The sequence below is a fragment of the Nyctibius grandis genome, chromosome 23 (assembly GCF_013368605.1).
Source record: "Nyctibius grandis isolate bNycGra1 chromosome 23, bNycGra1.pri, whole genome shotgun sequence".
In the NCBI taxonomy this organism is placed as follows: Eukaryota; Metazoa; Chordata; class Aves; order Nyctibiiformes; family Nyctibiidae; genus Nyctibius; species Nyctibius grandis.
In genome coordinates this window covers 1369848-1391162 of record NC_090680.1, presented here as the reverse complement: position 1 = coordinate 1391162, position 21315 = coordinate 1369848, and the positions used below count along the sequence as shown (strand labels likewise).

The 21315-nt window shown below is 42.2% G+C and overlaps 1 protein-coding gene across 2 annotated transcripts in view; it reads right to left on the bottom strand.

Annotated features, from left to right (window-relative positions):
• The window catches only part of GSK3B (glycogen synthase kinase 3 beta), a 143620-nt gene that overhangs the window by 10521 nt on the left and 111784 nt on the right, over nt 1–21315 (bottom strand). The window contains exons 8-11 of one of the 2 annotated variants that reach the window (XM_068417571.1): nt 20608–20703; nt 10289–10327; nt 7705–7891; nt 1625–1723 (exon numbers count right to left, since the gene is read on the bottom strand). In XM_068417571.1, the coding sequence (XP_068273672.1) occupies nt 1625–1723; nt 7705–7891; nt 10289–10327; nt 20608–20703 (421 nt within the window). The remainder of the gene's footprint in view (nt 1–1624; nt 1724–7704; nt 7892–10288; nt 10328–20607; nt 20704–21315) is intronic. The other variant, XM_068417572.1, reaches the window with a different exon arrangement.

Here is a 21315-nt window from a genome sequence, read left to right as displayed (position 1 = left end):
TGCTAGCAAACAAGAGGTTTAAAAAATGTTGACCTCAATATGGTGGGGTTGGTTTTGTTTTTTCATTTTAGTATACTTCATATTTAGGACACATTTAGGACTCAGCCTAATGCATTTTTTTCCCCACATGAACTCTTGGAAAGCACTGGGTGAAAACAGACTTCTTAACCTCATTAATTCTTCAAGACTGTTTTATTTTGGCAAAGAGAACTCCTTAAAAGGCATAAAAGGAACATTAAGAGAAACAGTATTTTTCTGGAGGGCTTAAAATAATTTTTCATATTTGTATTTTGCAGTTTTTCAATCACTTCTACTACTTTATCTACTTCTTTTTTTTCTCCTCACTCGTTGTTGAGCAACAGATGCACATAAAAGGGAAACAGAGAATATGACTATTTGCAAAATACTGCCAAGCGTACGAAACAAACACACTAAATTTGAAAATAGCAATTTTGCTTTCTCCTAAATTCAGAGCACATGAATTGTACAGGCTGTATCTTTTATCTACTGCTACTACATTTTTAGAGAGAAACCTCATCTTCCAAAACTGGGTGCATCTGTCTGTCCTGGAGTATGAAAATGCGTTCTGTACAGCACCGGCTGGACCAAGCGCATCAGGTATCAGGTAACTGCCTGGCACATCAACCTGCAAACGCCTTCCCACACGTTTCAAGAATACAGGGCTCCTCCTTACCAGCTGTCTTACACCGAGTAAGCGCCCTGCACCTCAACAGGGGGTCACAGCCCTTGTCCAACAGGCCTGACGTGCACGCAGGGTACGCACGGAAGCACACCCGTTTTGCGGCCTGCCTGGTGTGCTGACTCAGGGCTGAGTCAGAGCAAGGCCGCCACGTACTGAATCACCTCTGCCACATCCTGCAGCACCTGGGATTTGCTTTGGGAGGCTCCCAACTGATATTACCCAACTTTTAAGCTTTCACTGGAAACAGAATACAATATGGAGTGGCTACAGGCCAATGGTGAGTTTTTAAAAGGTTTCTGACAGAAACCAGAGAGAGAGCGAGAGAGGCAAAAAAGAAATTCACTCAGTGCTGGCCAAACCCCAAAAGCATCTGCCTCGTGCCCGAAGATGACACAAGTGAACTCAGTAAGAAGCAACTGCAACTACTTAGATGAGGCAGTGAGCACGCTGACTGAACTCCCTAATCAGACTTTTAAGTGCTAATGCCTTTGGGGAAAAATCGTCTCCATCCACACTCCATGTAGGCCACGCGTACTGAGCTAGCTGTTTCTTCTCTTCTTAGGCATCACAAACCCATGCTCCCAGTCAGTATTAATTTCAGACTGGCCGAGAGCTCAGAAATTAGGTGCAAACCAATCCACAAGGATTATAAAAAACAGGTGAAATAATGATTTTTTTAATAGTGGAAGCCTGAGCGAGAAAGACCAACAAACTAAACAGTTGAACACAGAGTTCAAGTGCTCTGGGTTAGGATTTGGGTTGGTGACCACAGCTAGCACTCAAACGACCACCTACCAAGACCGAGTTTCAGGTGATGCTGGAACAAACCCTTCCTCCCCGTTCACAGGCCTCAGCAGAGGGAAGGTGCGTGGGCAGGGGGGATGAGGGTGGGGAGGGAGGCAGGCAGTTGCACGTTCTCACCTGAGGCCGCTGTAGCGTTTGTAGGGGTTGAAGCAGCTGCTTGGTTCCGGGCATGAGCAGGGATGAGGATCGAAGCCAGAGATGGGTTACTTGACAGTTCTGGAGGGGAGGTGGAACAAACAGAGTTAGCTCATCATCCACAGAGAGCCCTGCATGCTGGCTCAGCTCCTCAGGTTTCCCCCCCGTAACAGCAACCTTGGGTGAAACGCATGCCCTTACAGCCTAAGGTCGTGTTACGTTTTCTCCTTTGCCGACCAGCGAGAGGAAACCACAGCGATACTGAGGCAAGGCAGTCTCCAGAGCACGACTGTCAAAAGTACAAGTAGTGGTGCAAGGGAATTACTTCCTAGAGAAAGACAGCAGCTTGGGAGTTAGCAAAGAAACAGCCAAGCCTGTGCCTTATCAATGGCCTGATAATGCCGTTTTCTTCTGAGCACTGGAAGGATTCCCTTCACAAACCCACTTGCAATCAGTCTCACGGAGAAGGCTGATAACAGCGGTGCTGCATTGGGCACTGGTTCAGCAAGCAAGCAGCTGCCACAGTTGCTCCAAGAGCTTCAGGGATTCAGTTCTTTGGCTCACTCAAGCATCACTTTCTCAATGACCCAGGAACCCAAGACCAATCTCTCACAGCAGTCTCCTTCAGCAAGGCCAAGAAGAGGTGACATCTCCTTTAAAAGCAGAGGGAAAGGCAAAGGGAGTTGGTTTGCTGGGCAATTTAAATGGACAACAAAACGATGCAACCATCCTTTCTGAAGACATTAACCAAGGAAAAAATAGTCATGCCTTTTAGGCTCCAAATCTAACATGGCTTCAACGTGTATCAGAATGAGAAATGGGCATCTCACAGCCACAACGGTGGGAGGATTAAGGGCAACACATTGCCAACAAATGACAATTTTCTGACACCTTTTCAAGAGAATCTAGTGCCTCACAAGAGGCGGGACTGAGCCGAGACAAGACAGGTCCTGTTTGTTTCAGAAACAGGAATGACTGTCTCTTGAGGAAGCAACATCCAGTGAACAGGATGTGAACAGTCACCTCACAGAAGGAGACTGATGGCTTTTGGAGCTCCAGGAGGTCATCTGGAGGAGAAATGAGAATAGACAGCTTTTTACATAAGACCTCCAGATAGCAAGGGCTGTACAGAAACCAGTCCAAATCACGCCATGGGTTCAGTAATGTGGTTTTGTACACAGTCTTAAATTATTTGGGCTCGTTTTTAAGAGCCTATTGCTTTTCTTTAATGCAAGCTTTAAACTTAGGGCCTAAAGGGCTTAGTTGTCTACTTGGCGAATTTTTTTTCTTCCGTTAAGTTACATTGAGTTTCTTTACTGCTGGGAGGGCAAGATGCAGAAGACTCTCACCTGCTTACAAGCTTCTTATTACTACACATTTTGAGACTGCCTTTCAGCACTTACGAACACAAGCTCCAGTCCAGAACCAAACAGAAGTTGCTACATTACCTGCAACCCATCCAATCTATCCTGTAATACTCCATTCAGGTCTAAGCAGACCTAGCTAGTCCTTCCAGAAAGCCTCAATACTCACAGCACTTTTACAAATACTAATCCTCAAATTAATGTGGGAATAATTCAAAATTCATATATTCATAATATATTTCAGAATTCATAAGTCTCCGTTTTAAATGGAAAAATAAACTGAGGAAACATGAATCCTCAAGTGTCAAAGCTGAACACTAGTGATAAACCTATACTTTAATACTACCTTGGATATGAGTTGCTCTGTGCTAGAAAATGTTGCTCCTTCAGTATTTTTTTTAAAGCTATTTCTCAAAAATGTTATTACTGGGAATCTGCTGTTTACCTTGCTCTTTTCAAAGTTTCCATCATCCCCACATTATTTTCTGTGCATCACTGGCAGCAATACAGGGCTGTGACCCAAACAAAAGCAGAGCTAAAACATTAAGGCAACCAAATGACATTCGCTGCCTTCTGGTGCTAAGCAGTGCCTCGAGGATGCAGCTGTAGATGCCTGCATCGCTGTGGCCAAAGAACCAGCTGATCAGACAGAACAACACCCTTGCAACGGCACTTCGACCCCGTTCTCATTCCTTCCATATGTTCATCTAATGCTGCCAGAACACCTCTTTTCACAGCACCAGTTATGGCAGGTGTATTGGGTTTTGTTGGTTTTAAGGCAAGTGCAACCATTTCTCTATGCACGTTCTTTAAGGTAGCTTCAGAGACTAGAAGGCTGATCTTGTTCCCTTCTCAAACCCCACATCATCTTTCTTGGTGTGAAGCTTCTTAAATTCAGCATGCTCTGAATGTCTTGACACTTAGAGGAGCAGGTCAATTCAAACAAGAAATAACCAAAGTAAATTGAACTCTTCTGGCTGAAGTCTAACAGCAGCTTTGCTTGAGAACTTGTTTGAATTTTTGTTCCACCGTATTTTTGCAGCTATTCCATCTGCAAGGATGTGACATGTCAATACCGAGGAAAAAGCTTGACCTGTGGTACCTGCAGTCTGCAAATTATTGAGAACCTCTGTCCTCAGTGATTTCCAACACAGTATTCGGACAAGCTGTTGAACTGTAGCCTGCTTATCTAAATCAAACTTGCGATTCAAGGTTGGGTTAATTACAACCAATGCTGCTGCAAGAAGGCATTGTGATCAAGGCAATCCAAAGTTTTCAATACCTTGATGTGAACAGAGCAGCTATCCCAATTCATTTATGAGAGCCAAAGCCCATTCACATCAGCTGGGAGAACACCTTTGGCTTTCTCCTGATCAAATCATGCCATTTGCGGACAGTTTACGTCTCCAATAAGGAGCAGGAATGAAAATATCCAGTTTTACTAGAACACCATATCATCTTCATTCCCCAAACACAAGAAAACACTTGGCGTCGAGAAACAGCGCAGCGCTCTTTTTCAGTATCGTTATGTTTGATATATCAACACTCCCACAATCCCCTAGAAAAATGAGTCTTGTATCATGTTTGCTTTGTCACAATAACCAACTTTCCATGGAACTCAAGTTATTCCAGCAGTTTCTCCTCAATCTAGAAGAGTGCTGGAAGCAGCACAAGTTTCATAATTTTCCTTTCTTCCCCTCTCCACATGCCTTGAGCAGAAATACTCTGTCTAAAAAAAAAAACCTAGATGGCACTCAAATGGTCTCACTAAGGATTTCTGGTCACATTGAAACAGTTTGGTTAGAAATGAAGGGGTTTTATATAAACTTTTTTTCAAAGGTCACTAGCCAGGCTCATTTGAAAGAAAAAATAACAAAACACAAAACCCCCACACTTTAGCAAAAAAAGTCATTTGTCACAGAGAAGCATGATAACCATTCCTAAGTGCTGAATCACAGAAGAATTTTACAGTCTTTAATGGCCAACATGGAGTGACAGTAACATTTGTGACCCAGCACAATCACCGACATGTTACAAGAAGTTTAGGAAATGGTAGTCATTTGTTTGAAGCTTCAGCTTCTAAGAGAAAAATCACTTTCTGTGCTTTCTGTCTTGTAGGTCCAATAGCCACTGAACTGCAGCTCTGTGGCTAGTGGAGATACTTCCTTGGCCAAAATAATTTTTTCAAACCCCAGTTAATGTATAACATTTGTTTAAATACGAAGAGAAACTTACAGGCAAAACATTAAGAATGACCAGATAAAGCTCTCTTCAACAGATTTCATCTCTACAATAAAGGAAGCACCTACATGCCCCACAGCTACTGCTGGCAGCCAGAAACCATGATCTTTATCTTCCCTGTGCTCTCACTGCTTTTTTTCTAGACTTTACTTGAGCAGCATCAGTGCCCAGATCAGCAGATTTGGTACGACGCTTTGGTTCTTTCTGAAAATCAATCCAACGCATTGATGGTCAGATTTATGTTGTTATTTCAAACAGTTTTGCCTTCAAGCCTTCAGCAGCCACCTCCTACTTCATGGGTTTCAGGCAACTGGATATAGCCAACTAAAACACTTCTCCTAAAGCTTAATATTGTCTGTTGAAAACAAATGCCGTCCAAAACAAAAGGATGTCTTTCATTACTTTTTAAATTACCACAGATGACTTAACATGAGTCATCATCTGATTTCCAATGACCTGATCTTTTTCCCAGCTGGGATTTCTGCTCTGGACTAGCCAATTTGACCAGACCTTGCATGGTCTGGCTACAGAGTGAGGACTGCATGGTGGTCACTGGAGGAGCAAAAGCTTCTGTATCTTGAGGTTGTAATAGGATAGCTGCTACACGAGACTCACTGCTGCACATTTATTAATTACAAAGGTCTTAAAATCACAGCACTAAGCAATTTATTTAAGAAAAACTGTGGCTATTTTTTGAGTATGGCTGGCCACTTGCAAGAGAGCTTATTTGGAAATGCATAAGTGGCCAGACTCTATCTTGCCTTCCCTTTTCAAATGGTAAAACTGGCACCTGCTGATGACAGAAACCTGCTTTTTTGAATCTTAAGGAAATCGCTCCTCTGGAACTGATTTTTCTTGCAATTCCCTAAGTCACTGTGCAAGGGGAGCGCACATCAGCTCTCTAGGATGGCAAAAGAGGAGCTTTACATTTGCTTGAGCATTAGGGTATCTTACCCGCTTACCCAGCAGCGCCCACACTGCCTGGGGGGAAACCAGGGACACATTCCCAACACAGACATTTATTTTTCCCCTCAGGATTTTTAAAGAGACTCACTTTAGAGCTTTCCAACCCTTTTAAAAATCCTTGTTTTCATGTAGTAGATAGGACCAATCTTAACATCATTAAGAAACAATAAGAAATTAAAAAAGAACAGGAGTTAAGCTGTATTAAGACACTGGGACCAAAACTTAGCTACTGGAGATGGCCTTAGAGGGTGAAGAAAACACAATTCATGAATAATGTAACAAGGAAGAACCTGTAACATAATTACTAAATTCATAACAACAGATGCAGGAATCGGCACAGAGGACAGTGACCTGGAAGCACAATCTATTTTCTTGAACGCTTTAAGGTGTTCATGCTTCAGAAATGTTTTAGTATATTCAATATATTTACCTTCTGCAAGGCAGCCACTCAAAGCAAGTTAATTTCCAGGTAGCTTAAAATATTACTTTGTTCAGACACAAAGCTTTTTGCCCCTCTCCCTCTCCCTATGCCCCCCCCTCTTTTTTTTTTTTAATAAAAGGGCTCCACATGTTCAAGAAGAGGGCTCTGTTTCACATTTTGGCAGATGGGCATTGCATTGCACTAGAGTTTGAAAAATTACATTGACGCTAAATGAGTCAAAAGGTGTTTTATACTTTCAACAGAAAATGTACACAGATCTATTCTCGCTCAAAGGGTGAGAATTGGCAGCTAATAACTTAAAAAAAAGTGCTGCAAAATTAATGACTAGCATATTTGTATGCCATACTTCTCACATTCTCTCTCTTGGCAGGCAAAACTGTTCTAGGGGGAATATCAGTTTTACATTTCTGACCAGTGGAAAAAAATACATGAATGGTTTTAAAATTTGATACCAGTCTGGCTTCAAACAAAAAATTAGCTGTCCGTCATTTTTACAGTTTCTAAATGACTGAGTCAATGTAATGCCAGATGAACTGTACAGCACATTAAAATCTGGACACTAAAGCATTTATATGTATTTATCTTGCATCCAGAACCAAAACGGGTTGCAACACTACAAACCTCCCTGCCAAACCTAATATGCATTACTCCTTGCTATGGTGTTTCAGGTAGGAAGGAGCAGGATCATCTCCAAAACAATAATCTCATCTCCATGGTCCACTCACTGTGATATTTCACACAAAACCATCAGTTAGGTTGCAGACACTGAGCTGCAAACGCAAGCCTTCTCGATGCAATCCAGTACTAACCACCCTCGGGCCCCTGCACTAAATTTGAATCAAGGGCACCAGGCAAATCCCACAACCCATTTCTCCAGGTCCCTCTCCTCTCTTTTTGAAATGTCCAGCTGGTTACACAACCAAGTGGTTGTGTAACCTTAGTCCTGCTCGAAGATTTTTTGCTTTTGAGGGAGTGACACCTGCATTAGAGCGAACATTTCTCCCAGCGCTTTCTCCTAAAGAAGGGATCTTTCAACGCTCACGGGCTACCTTGAGTGGTGAAATTGAAGAGTGCAGGTTTCTCTCGCCCATTTGGTAACTTGACATTTGGGTCCCGTAGTTCATCGAAGAAAGAGTGCGCACAGGCCTCCAGGGGAGTCAGGCGGGCGGTGGGGGTGTACTCCAACAGACGGCTACATAGCGCAATTGCTTCTGGTGGAGTGCGGGGCCGGAAGACCTGAAAAAAAAACAAACCACAAGAGGCAAGGAGAAACAGGTTGTCTGGGTATGTTTCTTTTCTTTGCTGACCAGAAGCAAGTCAGAGCAATTAAACCTCTCGTTGCCCAACAAGCTGGAACAAACTTATGGTTTGTGCTAATCAAAGTCCTCCAGTAAGGATGGGAAAATCCAGTTCCTGGGGTTGAGAAAGGGTTAATTGCAATGTCTTGCACAAGAGTGAAGGTGCAATGCCAGCAAGAGACTTCATGAGCGCGCACTCAGAAGGATGACTTTAAGAATGGAGGGGAAACTCATTCAAAAAATCATGACAAACACACACAGGTGCTACCAGCCATGCATATGGGGTGAAGTGAAAGTGGGGAGGAGGGTTCAAATGAGCAGGATTCACTGAATGTAAAAACTGAATAAGGCCCCGCTACGGTTTCGGGTTGTTTTTTTTTTTGGCTAGTGAATGAAGTCTTACTAACGTGGACTTTTGCGGGCAGGCAGGTCAGATTGTTGCTATGGAGGCTGCTGTTCAGCTTTGGAGAACAACAAGGAAAGAACGGGTGGGGTGCAGGAAATGTCTAGCTCTAATTTGCAAGTTACTCCTTCCGTGACCTTATTCTGGCAAGTCATTCCCATAAGTTTATTGGGATAATTCCTGCACATTTGGTATTTCTAAGAACAGCTGAAAGTTGTGTCAACAGAACCAACTATATTACTCTAATAGATTTTTACCTTGAGTGATTACAAAAAGGAGTTCTTCACTGTAGCTTTGTTTTAAACGTCTTAAGAAGGGTTCTACCCACCACTAATCACACCCCCATCCTTCTTTCTCATTACGTCAAAAGCAAAATATGAGTTAATCATGTACGTGACCTGGATGGCTCCTCAAGCACTTGTCTCTTGCTATGTTGCGGGTGACACGCAGGCTGGGGAAAAGGGAGTGCAGTGGGTGCGAGCGTTAAGTTCTGATGCCAGCATTTTTGGTAAAAACTGAGCTAATCCAAAATGCACCAGTGCAGGTGAACCCAAGCCACACAGCACCAAGGAGCAAAAAAAGAAATCACTGCATGACATGCTAATTAATCACAGATGAAGAACTTGCACAGGCACTCCTTAAGTAGGTTATAAACCAAAGACATATGCTCTCATGAATGAGAATCAAACACAAATTCTAAGTTCTCCAGGGACTGAAATTTTATTCCCTGGTGCCCAGCTGGCTCAGGAGAACCTGGGTTTGCTGCAGTGTGTGCTGTACTAACTAGCGTGCCAGGGAACCCTGACTCGGGGAGCCAAAGAGCGAGGTACCAAAAGAGAAGAATTTATTTCTACTACCGGGTTATTGCAAAACAAACTAAACAAAATTTTCGCAGGAGGCCTATAATGACAAAAGAAAAGGTTTGAGCTTAACACCGTGGCCAAAAGCTGCTGCAAATGCTGCTGGCAGAGAACTTCTGCTGACCACTGTGCCATGAATGTATGGTCACATGGAGGGGCAGCAGAAGCTGTTCAGCACCAAGACCCATTGCCTGCAGAGCCCAGATTGCTGACCACAGCGCAAACTGGATGCAAGTATGACTTCCAAGTCATGGCCTGACCAGAATAAAAATCACAGGCTGCCTCCAATTAAAAAAAGTAAAAAATAAAAAAAAAAAGAAAAAAAAAAAGCTTTTTTTTTTTAAAATCCCATGGTAAGTAGCACAAACGAGCATGTCTTGAGGTAAATCCACAGAAGTGAAGTCGCCTGGTATTTAACACGAGGAAAAACTACTGAGGTTTCCCTCATGCACCTTCTCACTGATGTTTTAAGAGGCTTGATTTACCACAGCTTCAAACTGAAGTACTTCACTCTTAGCTGTGTTTTCCCCTCAGGCCAGCTCACATATCAGCCACTATACAGATTTTAAGAAAAAAAATCCTTTTTTTTTCCTTAAGGCAAAGATGACAAGCCCTCATCTCGAGCGAATTAGTAGGTAGACAGTCACAGATCTGCCACCTGTAAAAGGAGTACTTTTATTGTCCACTCATAAACTCCTCATTTTCAAGTCAGCAAAACCTTAGCATCTGTTTCCTAAACCCTGCTGAGAACTGCTCAGCCTGCCTTTGGATTAGAAATTAGTTACTTGGGGTAGGCAGTTCCCAAAGTCTGCCCTAACTCCTTCAAACCAGGGAGGGGAAAAAATAAAAAATAAATTAGAAGGCCTCACACAGCCTCCCCCCTGCAACTAACACATGAAGTGAGTTACAGGTCTGTGCCCATCTCATCTCTGTCACCTTGTATTACAACATTCACCTGGCTGCTGCGTCTAGGATGTGGTTTGAACTCAAATATTCCAATTCTAGCATTTCTCTGCTTTTTTTTTTTTTCAAGGCTAGGCCTAGTAATTTGAAAAAATGTTTAAGTACATACCCGTACTCCTGAGGTGAAATGTCCTGTTCCTGACGAGTCCTAAAGATGATAATGCAGTGAAATAATCCAAACAGGGGAAGTCAATCCAAAAGAGAATAGTCCAGCAAGGAAAAATATAGCCAATATTATAAGAAATCCATGGTGTGGGGGACATAGAAAATGCTTATACAATTAGAAACTTTAAACATCAGTCTCCATAGCAGCAAGTCCAACTTCACCACAGTGTATGCCAAAAAATTGATTGTGCAATGGTGAGGCATAGTATAGAAACATTTCTATAGTAAATTTATGTTCCAATGCCAGTGCATTTACTAAAAAAATAAAAAAAATTGAAATCAAAACTCTAACTTGAACTAAAAGGGTAATTGAAATTCCCATCATAAACAATTTTCAGTCCTCGGTCCTGGATATAAACATCCACAGACAATGGGGCCAGATTAGTTTGTCCCCAAAGGTGCATCCCGCTCGTAAATCTGTCCCAGAGACACAATGTAAACTTTTGGGTTGTTTTGGGTTTTGTTTTTTGTTTTTTTTTTTTTTCCCAAAAACCCAAACCCCTAGCAATTTATAATTTGTGCTGAAGAGAAAAGTAAAAATCCGAGATCTGTACTTTGAATTTGGATGTTTTTAATTTGCGTGAGCTATGAGTGCCTCAGGCCGCCGCGGATTATTCTCCATTTTGGATTGACTTCCCCCGCCACTGGATTTTGTTTGCTGGCGTTCTCTCTTTAGGATTCTTCAGGAACTGGACATACCACCTCAGGAGTGCGGGTATGGACTGAATTTCTCTCTATTGCGGGTTTATTCCCCCTCATACCCGTCGCACCCATTACTTAAGAATTTTTTTTTCCCCCTCAATTTGTCCCCTCCCGCCTCCCTTTGGAATAACGCCCTAAGAAATAAAAGCGAAAACCCTTGCAGTCTTTTAGCTCTTCCCATTCAACACAGTTCCACTGGGAAAGCTGCCCAATTCGCCCACCAAGAACTACACGAGCGGCTGCCGCCCGCGGCAATGGGTCCTCCAGCACTTCCACGCCGCAGGGTGCCGACGACAAAGCAACTGGGGGCCGGCGCTCTGTGGTGGGAAGGGTTGGGGGCACGGACAGACAGCGAGCCATGGAGCCCCTCGTGCGTACGGCTCAGTGTAAGGTCTCTGTAGTTCTCAGTGAGGGAATCGATTTAGTAAATAATCCGCGGATTATTTTTAGTCTGCGGACTAAAATTTAGTGCACGGACTAAAATCCGGCCCATCGGAGCAAAGTCTGTCTCGGTCTAAAATACATCTGGGTGGAAAGCAAAAGAAAAAAAAAATTTAAAAAGAAAGAAAAAAGGAGAAAGGAAAAAAAAAAAGGAGAAAAGCTAAGTGCACAAAGTAAAGTGTTTGGGCGGACTAACATTTAGTATGCAGACTAAATACGGCCGGGCAAAAGGCACAGCAAGTCCACAAACAAAAACAAAAATAAAACACTGACAGGAACTTTTAAAGCAGTCAAATACTACCCCACCGGCGCAGCAATTCATTTTTCTAAAATGAAACAAGACCTTGGGTAAGGCTATGTGTCCACAGGAGGGACCGAAGGCTCAAGTTTTCATTTTAAAAAATGAACCTGTTTTGGAGATAAACAAATGCAAAAAAAGGCTTTACATACAATATTCTTCAAGGAAAATTTGCACTTGAATAACTCAAAACCTCTTGTTTCTGCAAAGCAAATGAATTTCAGGCTGAGACCCAGGTTGCTGGTTTTTTTTTGTTTGGTTGGGTTTTCTTTTGGATGAGTTACAAAAATCTCTGAATGATCATGTCAAATGGAAATGCCGACTCATCCAAAACCACAGCTTTTGGTGCTTTTGTTCCCCCCCCTCCTTCAGATCCCAATAAATCTATACCTCACCAAAAAGCTGAGGGACCAGTGCAAGTTCTTTCTTTGTTCAGGCATGCTGGTGATGCTCAAATGCTGACAGACCGTAACAGCTACACAGCAAGGCCAGACACACTCCTCTCTCCTTTCTAAGTTACACTGCTATCAATGTGAATTTTTACGTTACTCCCCCTTCGTTTTTCAGGAACCACCACCATCTTCAACATCTCAAAAACGAATGCCAGGCCTAACTGCCCCTGGTGCACTATGAGGCTCTCATCCCCAGGTGACTTCAATGCAGATGAAGTCTTTGTGCACTAGCAGAGCGATCACATTCCATTTTACTAATTTGAAATAGTTCCTATGAGTGTAGCAGAGTTCACGCTCCTTCTGAATTTTATTGATTTTTTTTTTTTGCACGCATGGAAAGACAAAAGAAAAAGGACGGAAAGCACAGGATTCTCCTGTTTCACTTGACTCACATCAGCATTCAGCTCTCAAATAAAACCACATGGGGCAAGAGCTAAGTATTGTTTTAACAGAATGGTTGCTCTGACTTTCAGTTCATTGACATTCTTCAAACAGACTTTCCATGCACAACACGGAGCTCTGTCGTCTTGGTCTAATTAAGCCCCAAAGACAAAGCTTCACAATGTTACACCAAGGTGCTCTTCTAGCCAGTGTGTATTAAAAGACATGACTTCATGCCATCAACCACTACGTTTTGCATGCAGACTGTGACTGCCGCTCGCATGCTGTGCTCCCTAAGAGAGCAGAGGCTTATGAAAATGACATCTGTTGCTAACGCATCAAGTTTGTGACACCACGGTTAAAAATTTCCTCACCAGCTTCAGAGACTCATACATTTTGCCAAGAACCACCCACACCACCGGTTCAGGCTGACAGTCTGTGCGCATCTCCTTTCGGTTTGTAAGCACATTTTTGATGGCACGTGAACATTAGGTAAGAGAGAAAAGCTCCTCCCTTCAGCCAAAACTTGTACTGTTTACAAGCAAAGTTGTCTGATGTAGAACACGACCCTCAAATCAACTTCTAAAAAAATGCAATAGCACAATACGATTACCACAGCTTTATGACATGAAGCAGTATTTTGGTCAGGCAAGTTTAATGTAATAAACCTTATGATAAACACGACATGTTCATAAACACAAAGGAAGAGACACATGCAAGACAGCACTGAGCTCCACCTGACATAAGGAAACCCAAAGCTGTGGCTGAAGCTCTGCCCTTGGGACCCAGTCTTGTTCCAAGGGCCTGAGAAGTTCAGAACGGGATTTCTGAAATATGCCATTTGGCTATTTTGAAGTGCATAAAACTCATGTGGTACAAACGAAGGTTAAAAAAAGTCCACCAAAGAGGCACTGGTGTGGGTAGTTATTAAAATATATATAAGCACCCCAACTTACTTCTCTGATTAAATCCCCCTACATTTTTTCTGAAAAGCAGCTCAGAAATAGTAAATGCCTTATTAGTCAAGAATCCCTGTCAGATGGCACTTATATGGCTAGGGGGAAATGAAATAAAGACAGAAGGGTTAAGTGGCTTACAAATGAGCCAACGCAGAACTGGGAACAGGACCAGGAACCTGTCTCCAAAGCTACTTCTTGTTGAGACCACACACTTGTTACTGGGCTCCTTCCATCGAGGACCCAGCAGACACAGAAGGAGCCTGTGTTTATTACCCAGTGCATGTGCTCTGCTTCTATCAAGCTCTAAAGGAAAGCAACAAAGCTAAGCCGAAGAAAACAGCTCCCCTTCTGAGAAAGAAGCCCCAAAAATCCGCCTCAGGAAGTGCTCTCGGCCTCGATGGGACAGCCGCTACGAGCGGCCTAGACAGATGTGTTGTTGCAATGGGATGGCTAAACAGATGGTACATTGCAGAAGACATGTTAAACCTAGCATTTTATTTCCGTAGCTGCACTGATGCAAATCATCTCTTAATGTTACATTAGTGCTTGCTCATTTATTGTTAAGCAGTACTTTCTTTACTGCATACAAACTGGGCTGAGCAGGGTAATTTATCACCCCACAAACCTGGTTTCTTTTATGATTTAGATGGAGATAAGAGATTTACACTGTCAAAAATCATTGCTCCTACAAAAGGAGCTGGGAAACATGAACTTGCCAGGAAAACTTGTTTTTTTTTTCTTTTAAGTTAGTCTCCAACAGAGCTGTTTTCACTCTTTGCTTGGAAAGTCATTACACACCAAGTGAAAAACAGAACTGTACTCTTCAGAAAGAGGTCAGGGCACGGTTTCACAACAGGCACAAATCATGGAAAAGACAGTTCTGCCCTTCTCCTGGCCACGCAGGTCTGCCTTGTTCCCTTGTTCCAACACTTGCAGTCAGGGCTGAAAGGTCAGCCAGGTAAGAAAGGTGATCCAGATCCTGCACATTCATGTTATTCAGGAGGTTTTTGCTACTATAGAAACAACAACACAAAAGGGAGGCATCAGGAATATGTAGGTGGGAGGTGGAGAACTGACCCCGTTCCATGATAAACTTATGCCAATTATGAAACTGCACCCAAAGAAACATCTCATCTCCACTGTACCTTTGTAGCTCTACAAAAGGCCAGACCCCAGTCTCAGAAAGAGTTTGCATTTTCAAATTTGCTTTAATTCAAATGCAAGTCCACTTACAAGATTTCTGACAAAAGAATTTTCACTCTTTTGTCATCAGTTATAATTAGAAGTGACAGAACGAGCTGTCTATTTATCCATTTTACTGTTTGGTATTCTTCCTCGAATCTACAGTATGAGCAGTCACTTTGGATGCATTACAAGCAAAACAATCTGCTTCAAAACCAGACAAGAACCAAGAGAGCTGGAGCAGGACAGGATGAAGACATGAAACTGATTCTGGAGAGTGGAAAAACATGCTCATGAGAGAGACCAGACTCTTTACATCCCAGTCCCAGAGTGTGGGGAAGACGACAGGACTGCCTGCTACAAGCACAGAAAAATTCAACATTCAAGGTAAAGTGATTAGTATGGTAAAATGATACAAAGACCACACACACACACAGAGGATACTCAGACTAAAATATTTGCCAAGTATTTTATAATATTAGCAGAAATTACTTCATAATATAGGCAGAAATATGGATCCTAAATTCAATATCCAAAGCTACTCTATAACACAACCAACTGCGGTTCTACACAACTTCAGCTGCAGCCAGGAGTGGCCAACTGCTTTGGAAAAGTGCCAGAAGGGATGACCAGGAGCCTGAAGTTTCATCTTAGACACAGTTTTCCTCTGCTGTAATAATTTAGCTTGAAGACACAGACAGAAGAGTGCTCTGAGCAGTATAAATAATGGGAATAAAAAAAAAAGGAAGAGATTACAAAATTGGAAGGGACCCTGCCCTAACCTGCTGCAACTTTACTGTGATGGCAAAGTGCTGCAGAGAGAAGTCCTCATGTATTCACCCACAAGAGTGCACTGCAGAAGGTCAGACGTGACAAGTTTTCCTCTCTCTCTCTCTCTTCCACTGTTAAACAAATGAGTCCTGTCTTTTTCCATCTCAACACTAACTTGGAAATTATGATTCAGACACCAGCTAGTCATAGTTTTGAGGATGGTGAATGAAGCCATTCTTTTGAGCACACTCAAACTTATCTCACTAACTGCATATTTTAGAAGTGCTTGCATGTGTGAACAACCTTGCAAGTATCTTCAGAACAGGAGAAACGAAGGCCACTAAACTACAGCACACTGAAGACATGCACTGTCCATTTAAAGAGCTGCCTGCACTGGAAACTGCTTCCACGTCTATACAACGGAGACAATGCAGAGGTTATGATTAGACTAAAGAAAACAGTCTTTACTGATACAACCTCTTGTGTTGTTCTGCCATCACGAACTATGGGCATGCTTGAAGCTCAGTAGATAAGTCAGTTCATTATAATGCCATTACCAGCAAACCTGTGGAAGTATCCTTGGGTGGGAAAAAAAAATCCAAAGGAGTCATCTCCCCCATGCAGAAGAGGCCTAAACTACACAATTATATTACATTTTCTACAATTTTACTGAAATGAGATCCTTTACTAGTTGGATGCAGGGGGAAAGGCGGGCCATCACAGACAGACGTTTTTCATATTTCTGGCAATAATTACAACATGGTCTTTGTTTTTCAAAGCCCAAAGGGTTTGAGATCTGAAGGTAACATCTGAGTAATGCTAGGATAAAGGCCAGCTGTAATGGGGCCATGGTAAGCAATACCTATCTAACACAAGCTTATGAAGCATGTGTTTAGACCTTTCATCATCCAGCCCACTGCCCCAGCCCCCTCCAAAAGGGCTGAAAGCTTCAGAGAAAGCTAATCACCACAGCTGAACTTCAACAGCCCTGTGATGTACACTCTTGCACTTGATCTCAGATTTTCTTTTTGGCTTTCCAGTCACACTGTTATAAAGTATAGATGAGGCTTAGTCAGAAGAAGAGAAACAAGTAGAGAGATTAGTAGCAGAGACCAGACTGCATTTCCAAGAAGAAGGCTCAAGGAGCTGAGGTGGCTGAAAGACAGAAGGAAAGTTCTGACCTAGTAAAAACAACAGCAGCAAAGCCTCCAGAAAAGGGTAGTAACGTTCACTCAATGAGCTGATACAGCTGGAAAAAATGGACAGATTTTCTGACCCAAGATAAACCTGAAGACATGATTGTGTCTCTAAAAGCCTGCCCATTTTCTTCTTACTGTATCAGTCAGTCAAAAGATATTCCCACCCCTGCAAAACCTTTCTTCCCTTATAACTTAATGCTGCTTACTCACAGATCAAGGCAGTAGGATGCACCTCCATGAATACAAACTGTTCTATATTAAGTGAAAAAAAAGAGAGGTCTGGATGAAAAGAACAGCTACATTACTAAATTAAACACTCCTGTATTCTGAAGAGGAACCCCCAAAAAGAACCAAAGAGTCCCACGATTCCCCCTTGGGGAACAGAGGGGAAGAAGAGGGAAGTCCTTTTTTTAAAAAAAAAGGTTTTAAAGATTCCTGGAAAGTTCAGGTTCCCTTTTCTTTTGCTAGCCAGGGACACACTGAACTCCCATCACCATCTGCATCATGCACATAAGTGGTAGACAAACACGCACGCGCTTGGGCAACACAAAACTATGTTGGAGAGAGAGGGGCCTCTGTACATTTTATACAGAGATTGCAGCTCTTAAGTTACAAAAGTACTTCAATCTCAAATTGTCAACAGATTGAAAAACCACTCTGAGAACAGAGTTTGCACTGTAAACTTGCATCATTGCTGCAGCACAGAAAAATATTTTGAGTGTTAGCTTGAATTCTTTCCTAATGTAAGAAGACAGACCCTTGCTAATCTGACATTGTCTTTCTTCATACTACTCCATCATACTGAATATCAATACTGCATTTGGATGATACCAGTCCATTTCTGCTGAAAAGTCTAAGATACAGCTATGATGGTAGACTTCAAATTTCCATCAAACTTGTGCTCACAGTTCCAATATAAGCCTGAAACTGAATGAATCTAAGAAACAATATTCCTTCAGAACATCTTTCATTCTGCTGTAGTACCAGACACCACTCTTCACCTAGTAGGTAACAGCAAACATAGCAGATTACACCACCATAGCAATACTGAGCAGGAAAATAACCTACCTATGCCTGCCAGAAACACCTAGAGAGCAGACCAGAACCAGGTAGACCCGATAGAAGTCCACACTACAGAATTTGAGAGGTAACCTATATGCACTGCAGCTTCCAAAGAAAATTCTTAATTGCCACCTACACACACTTTTGCAGACCAAGAAAGTTCTCTGAAAACAAGAACAAACCATAGACCTTACTTTTGTACTATCGGCCTGGACGCAGCCAGTTCCAGACTCCATAGAAGAGGTTAAACATCTAGACAGTAGATAAACATGCACCTTCACTGGGCATCTTGACTGCATGAAATTAACTCAATGTAGGACCTACAAAACCCTCAACTTTGAAAAATACCCACGTTGTATTAAACACCACAAAGCAACAAGGAGAATGCCCTTGTCTCAAAGAGCTTACAGCAGGGAGTGACTATATTCTCAGTAATTCTCTCTCAAACATGCTGAAAACTAGCTGCCTTCAAGTTCTTCCACACACAAAAAAACCCTTACCTTCTATCTGCTGAGTCCTCTGGTCATAACTAGTCCACAAAAACAACCACCTTATAACTACTGTAATCTTCAGTAATTCTTTAGCTTAGATGACAGAGGTTTGTGCTTTTGAGGCTGAAACTTTAGAAGTTCAAGTTCTGCTGGCAACTACCTGCAGCACTCTAGTTACATACATAGTTATAACAAAAAAACATTTGCACTTTCACCTTTTCAGTCATTCTTTGTCTGCTCATTAGACAACCAGAGTTTAGAAGTGCTTTTTCTTCCACTCTTTTCAATTCTAACATACAGAAGCTCCAAGAGGATGCACGTGCCCACTGCCATGCAATCAGATATTGTATCAATACAGCTGGGTAAGAAGGACCAATTGTCCATATTACCATCACTTAAATCTTTCACGACTCAACATGCTCAAAATGTTGAAAGGAAAGGATCTTTATAAGTAATACATTGAGAGGATGAGCATCATTACCAACACCATGCTGGATAATCCATTTTGTTGATTTAGCACTTGTACAATAAGAGAAGTACAGATCTCATAAATGAAGTATCATGTAACCCAATTGTCATAAACTGGTTTAAATACTATGCTACACCCAGCTGATGTCAGGAAGAGTTGTGTGCAGAACGACTGGAGAATGAGAAGCTACGTTGCAAGCACAGCTCTCCAAAACTAATTGTGCCCTAATGGAAAATGCAGATTTGATCTTCTGGCAAGCTCCTCTCAATTCTTTATAATTGACTTAGTTTCACTTGTGATCCTTTAGAATGACCCAAAACCATTCACATCAATAGAAGTCTCATTTTTTTCTTGACATTTTTTCCATTTGCCAAAAGATCTCTGTTGTGGTCTAACAGACCATCAAGTGCATACAGATGATTCGTAAGGCTACTCAGGCAGAAGATGAGTTGCACAGCTAGCTTAGATGCTTAACTCCATGTCTTACAGCACATCTCTGCAATCCTACTCCATTGTGTATTAATTTAACCCCTCCTAATCCAAATACCTTCACTGCAGGAATTCAGATGCAACCCTAATATTCAGTGCTACAAGGCTTTTGGACTTACTGTTGCGACTTTTACCATGATGTAATTCAAAACTGAAAAGACCAACTCCCAGGGATTTCATTTGCCCTAATTTTTTTCCCCTGTTAACTTAAGGTATTAAAAAGCCTCGCTGGATTTACTGACCTCTCATACTATTACAAATCACTTAACCAACACACAGAAAGAGACTCTGATATGGAAATGCAGACCAGGGATTAGTGGGGAAAAGGAGAATTAAAGGGGTGCATAACTCATTGGAGAATCTGTCACAAAAATAGTGACTCGCAGTACCTGGCCTGGCATGTACCTATCAGGTACATGGCCTGCTATCAATTAGCTCTAATTAGTTTATCCAGAGTTTCTACTACCACAGAGCATTTAGTCCAGAAGAGTCTGACCTGGACTTGTGCTCAGCGAGGAATGCCACCCTTGCACACGTACACAGTATTTTCTCAGCAGAAAGAAACCTGAGCAGTTATGAGAATATACGGCAACTGTATCAGAGATTTCTCAAGCAGCAAAAAGAAAACGTTAACTACTCAGGCTTCAGTTGCCTAAGACTCCATGTTTAACTTATTCCACACCCAAGAGGCTAATTAAATGATTGTTTCCCTGTCCCAAGTCAAACATTCATCATTCCTTGACATGCGGAAGACAGTGAAATTGTGTGGCAATGTATTTGTTCCAATGCTAGCAGTTTCCTCTTCGATCATGGAGGTTATAATACTGTCTGCATGTACTACAACAGTGTCTCCTTATGAAAGCTAGATAACGAGAAGTCTTAAGAAGTAACTCCAAGAAAAAACAACTCGCCTCAGCAGCACACTTGTAGGAGTACAAATACAATAATATCCGAGAGAAGCAGTTAAGAAAGTGACTGTCAGCCCTCATTGTCACATTATGTAACAGAATTACAAAAGTGACACACGTAACACTGGAACACTTTCTCATTTGTCAGTGACTTTTGTGTATATCAATTTATAGCATGACAGGATTTCGATATATTGCAATCTGCTACAAACACACACACCATTGTTAAAAAAAAAAAACACCACCTGTAGGCAACCTCAAAAAAACCCAGACCAACAGATATTACAGTGCACTGCTTCAATACCTTCTTCTCCTTATCTCCATCAAAAAGTTACTGGGTCCCCAGCTTAGTTAAAGGCACCCAGTTTAGACTGAAAGCCACCAAGCCACTGAACAAACTGAACTTGAATTTTTACTTTCAGCCCACATGTCTCGATTATTCAGTTCATATAGACTCACCTTAGTCCATGGATGTGCCTTAATCTGAGGGAATTTGAATTCAGTATAGTTTGGATTCATTTCTCTAATTTGCTCCCTTGTAGGCGTTCCCAGAACCTAGAAAGGAGAGAGAAAAAAAGGCAAATTGTTTAGATATGCTTCATATTCGTATGGTAACGAAGAGCGCACTATAACCTATCACACATTGAGACAACTCAACTGAAGTCAGTCTGTGTAACTAGTAAGTTAATACAGTGTTGAGAACAAAACAACACAACTTTTGTAGAATCGCTTCAGTTGGAAGGGACCTCCCTCTCCTGGGAGCTTCTGATCCAACCCCCCTGCTCAAGCAGGGTCAGCTGGAGCAGGATGCCCAAGATCATGTCCAGATAGGTTTTCAGCATCTCCGCAGCACACTTCACAACCTCTCTGGGCAACCTGCTCCAGTCTTTGACCACCCTCACAGTAAAAAAAGTGTTTTCTTGCATTCAAATGAAGTTTGTGTGGTTTACTTTGTGCCGCTGCCTCACGTCCCATCAGTGGGCACCACTGAGAAGAGCCTGGCTGCTGCTTCTTCATTCCCTCCCACCAGGTGCTTACACACATTGATGAGACACACACCCCCCATCCCAAGCCTTCTCTGCTCCAGGCTGAACAGTCCCAGCTCTCATAACCTCTCCTCATACAACACATGCTCCCGTCCCTTCCATCATCTTTGTGGCCCTTTCT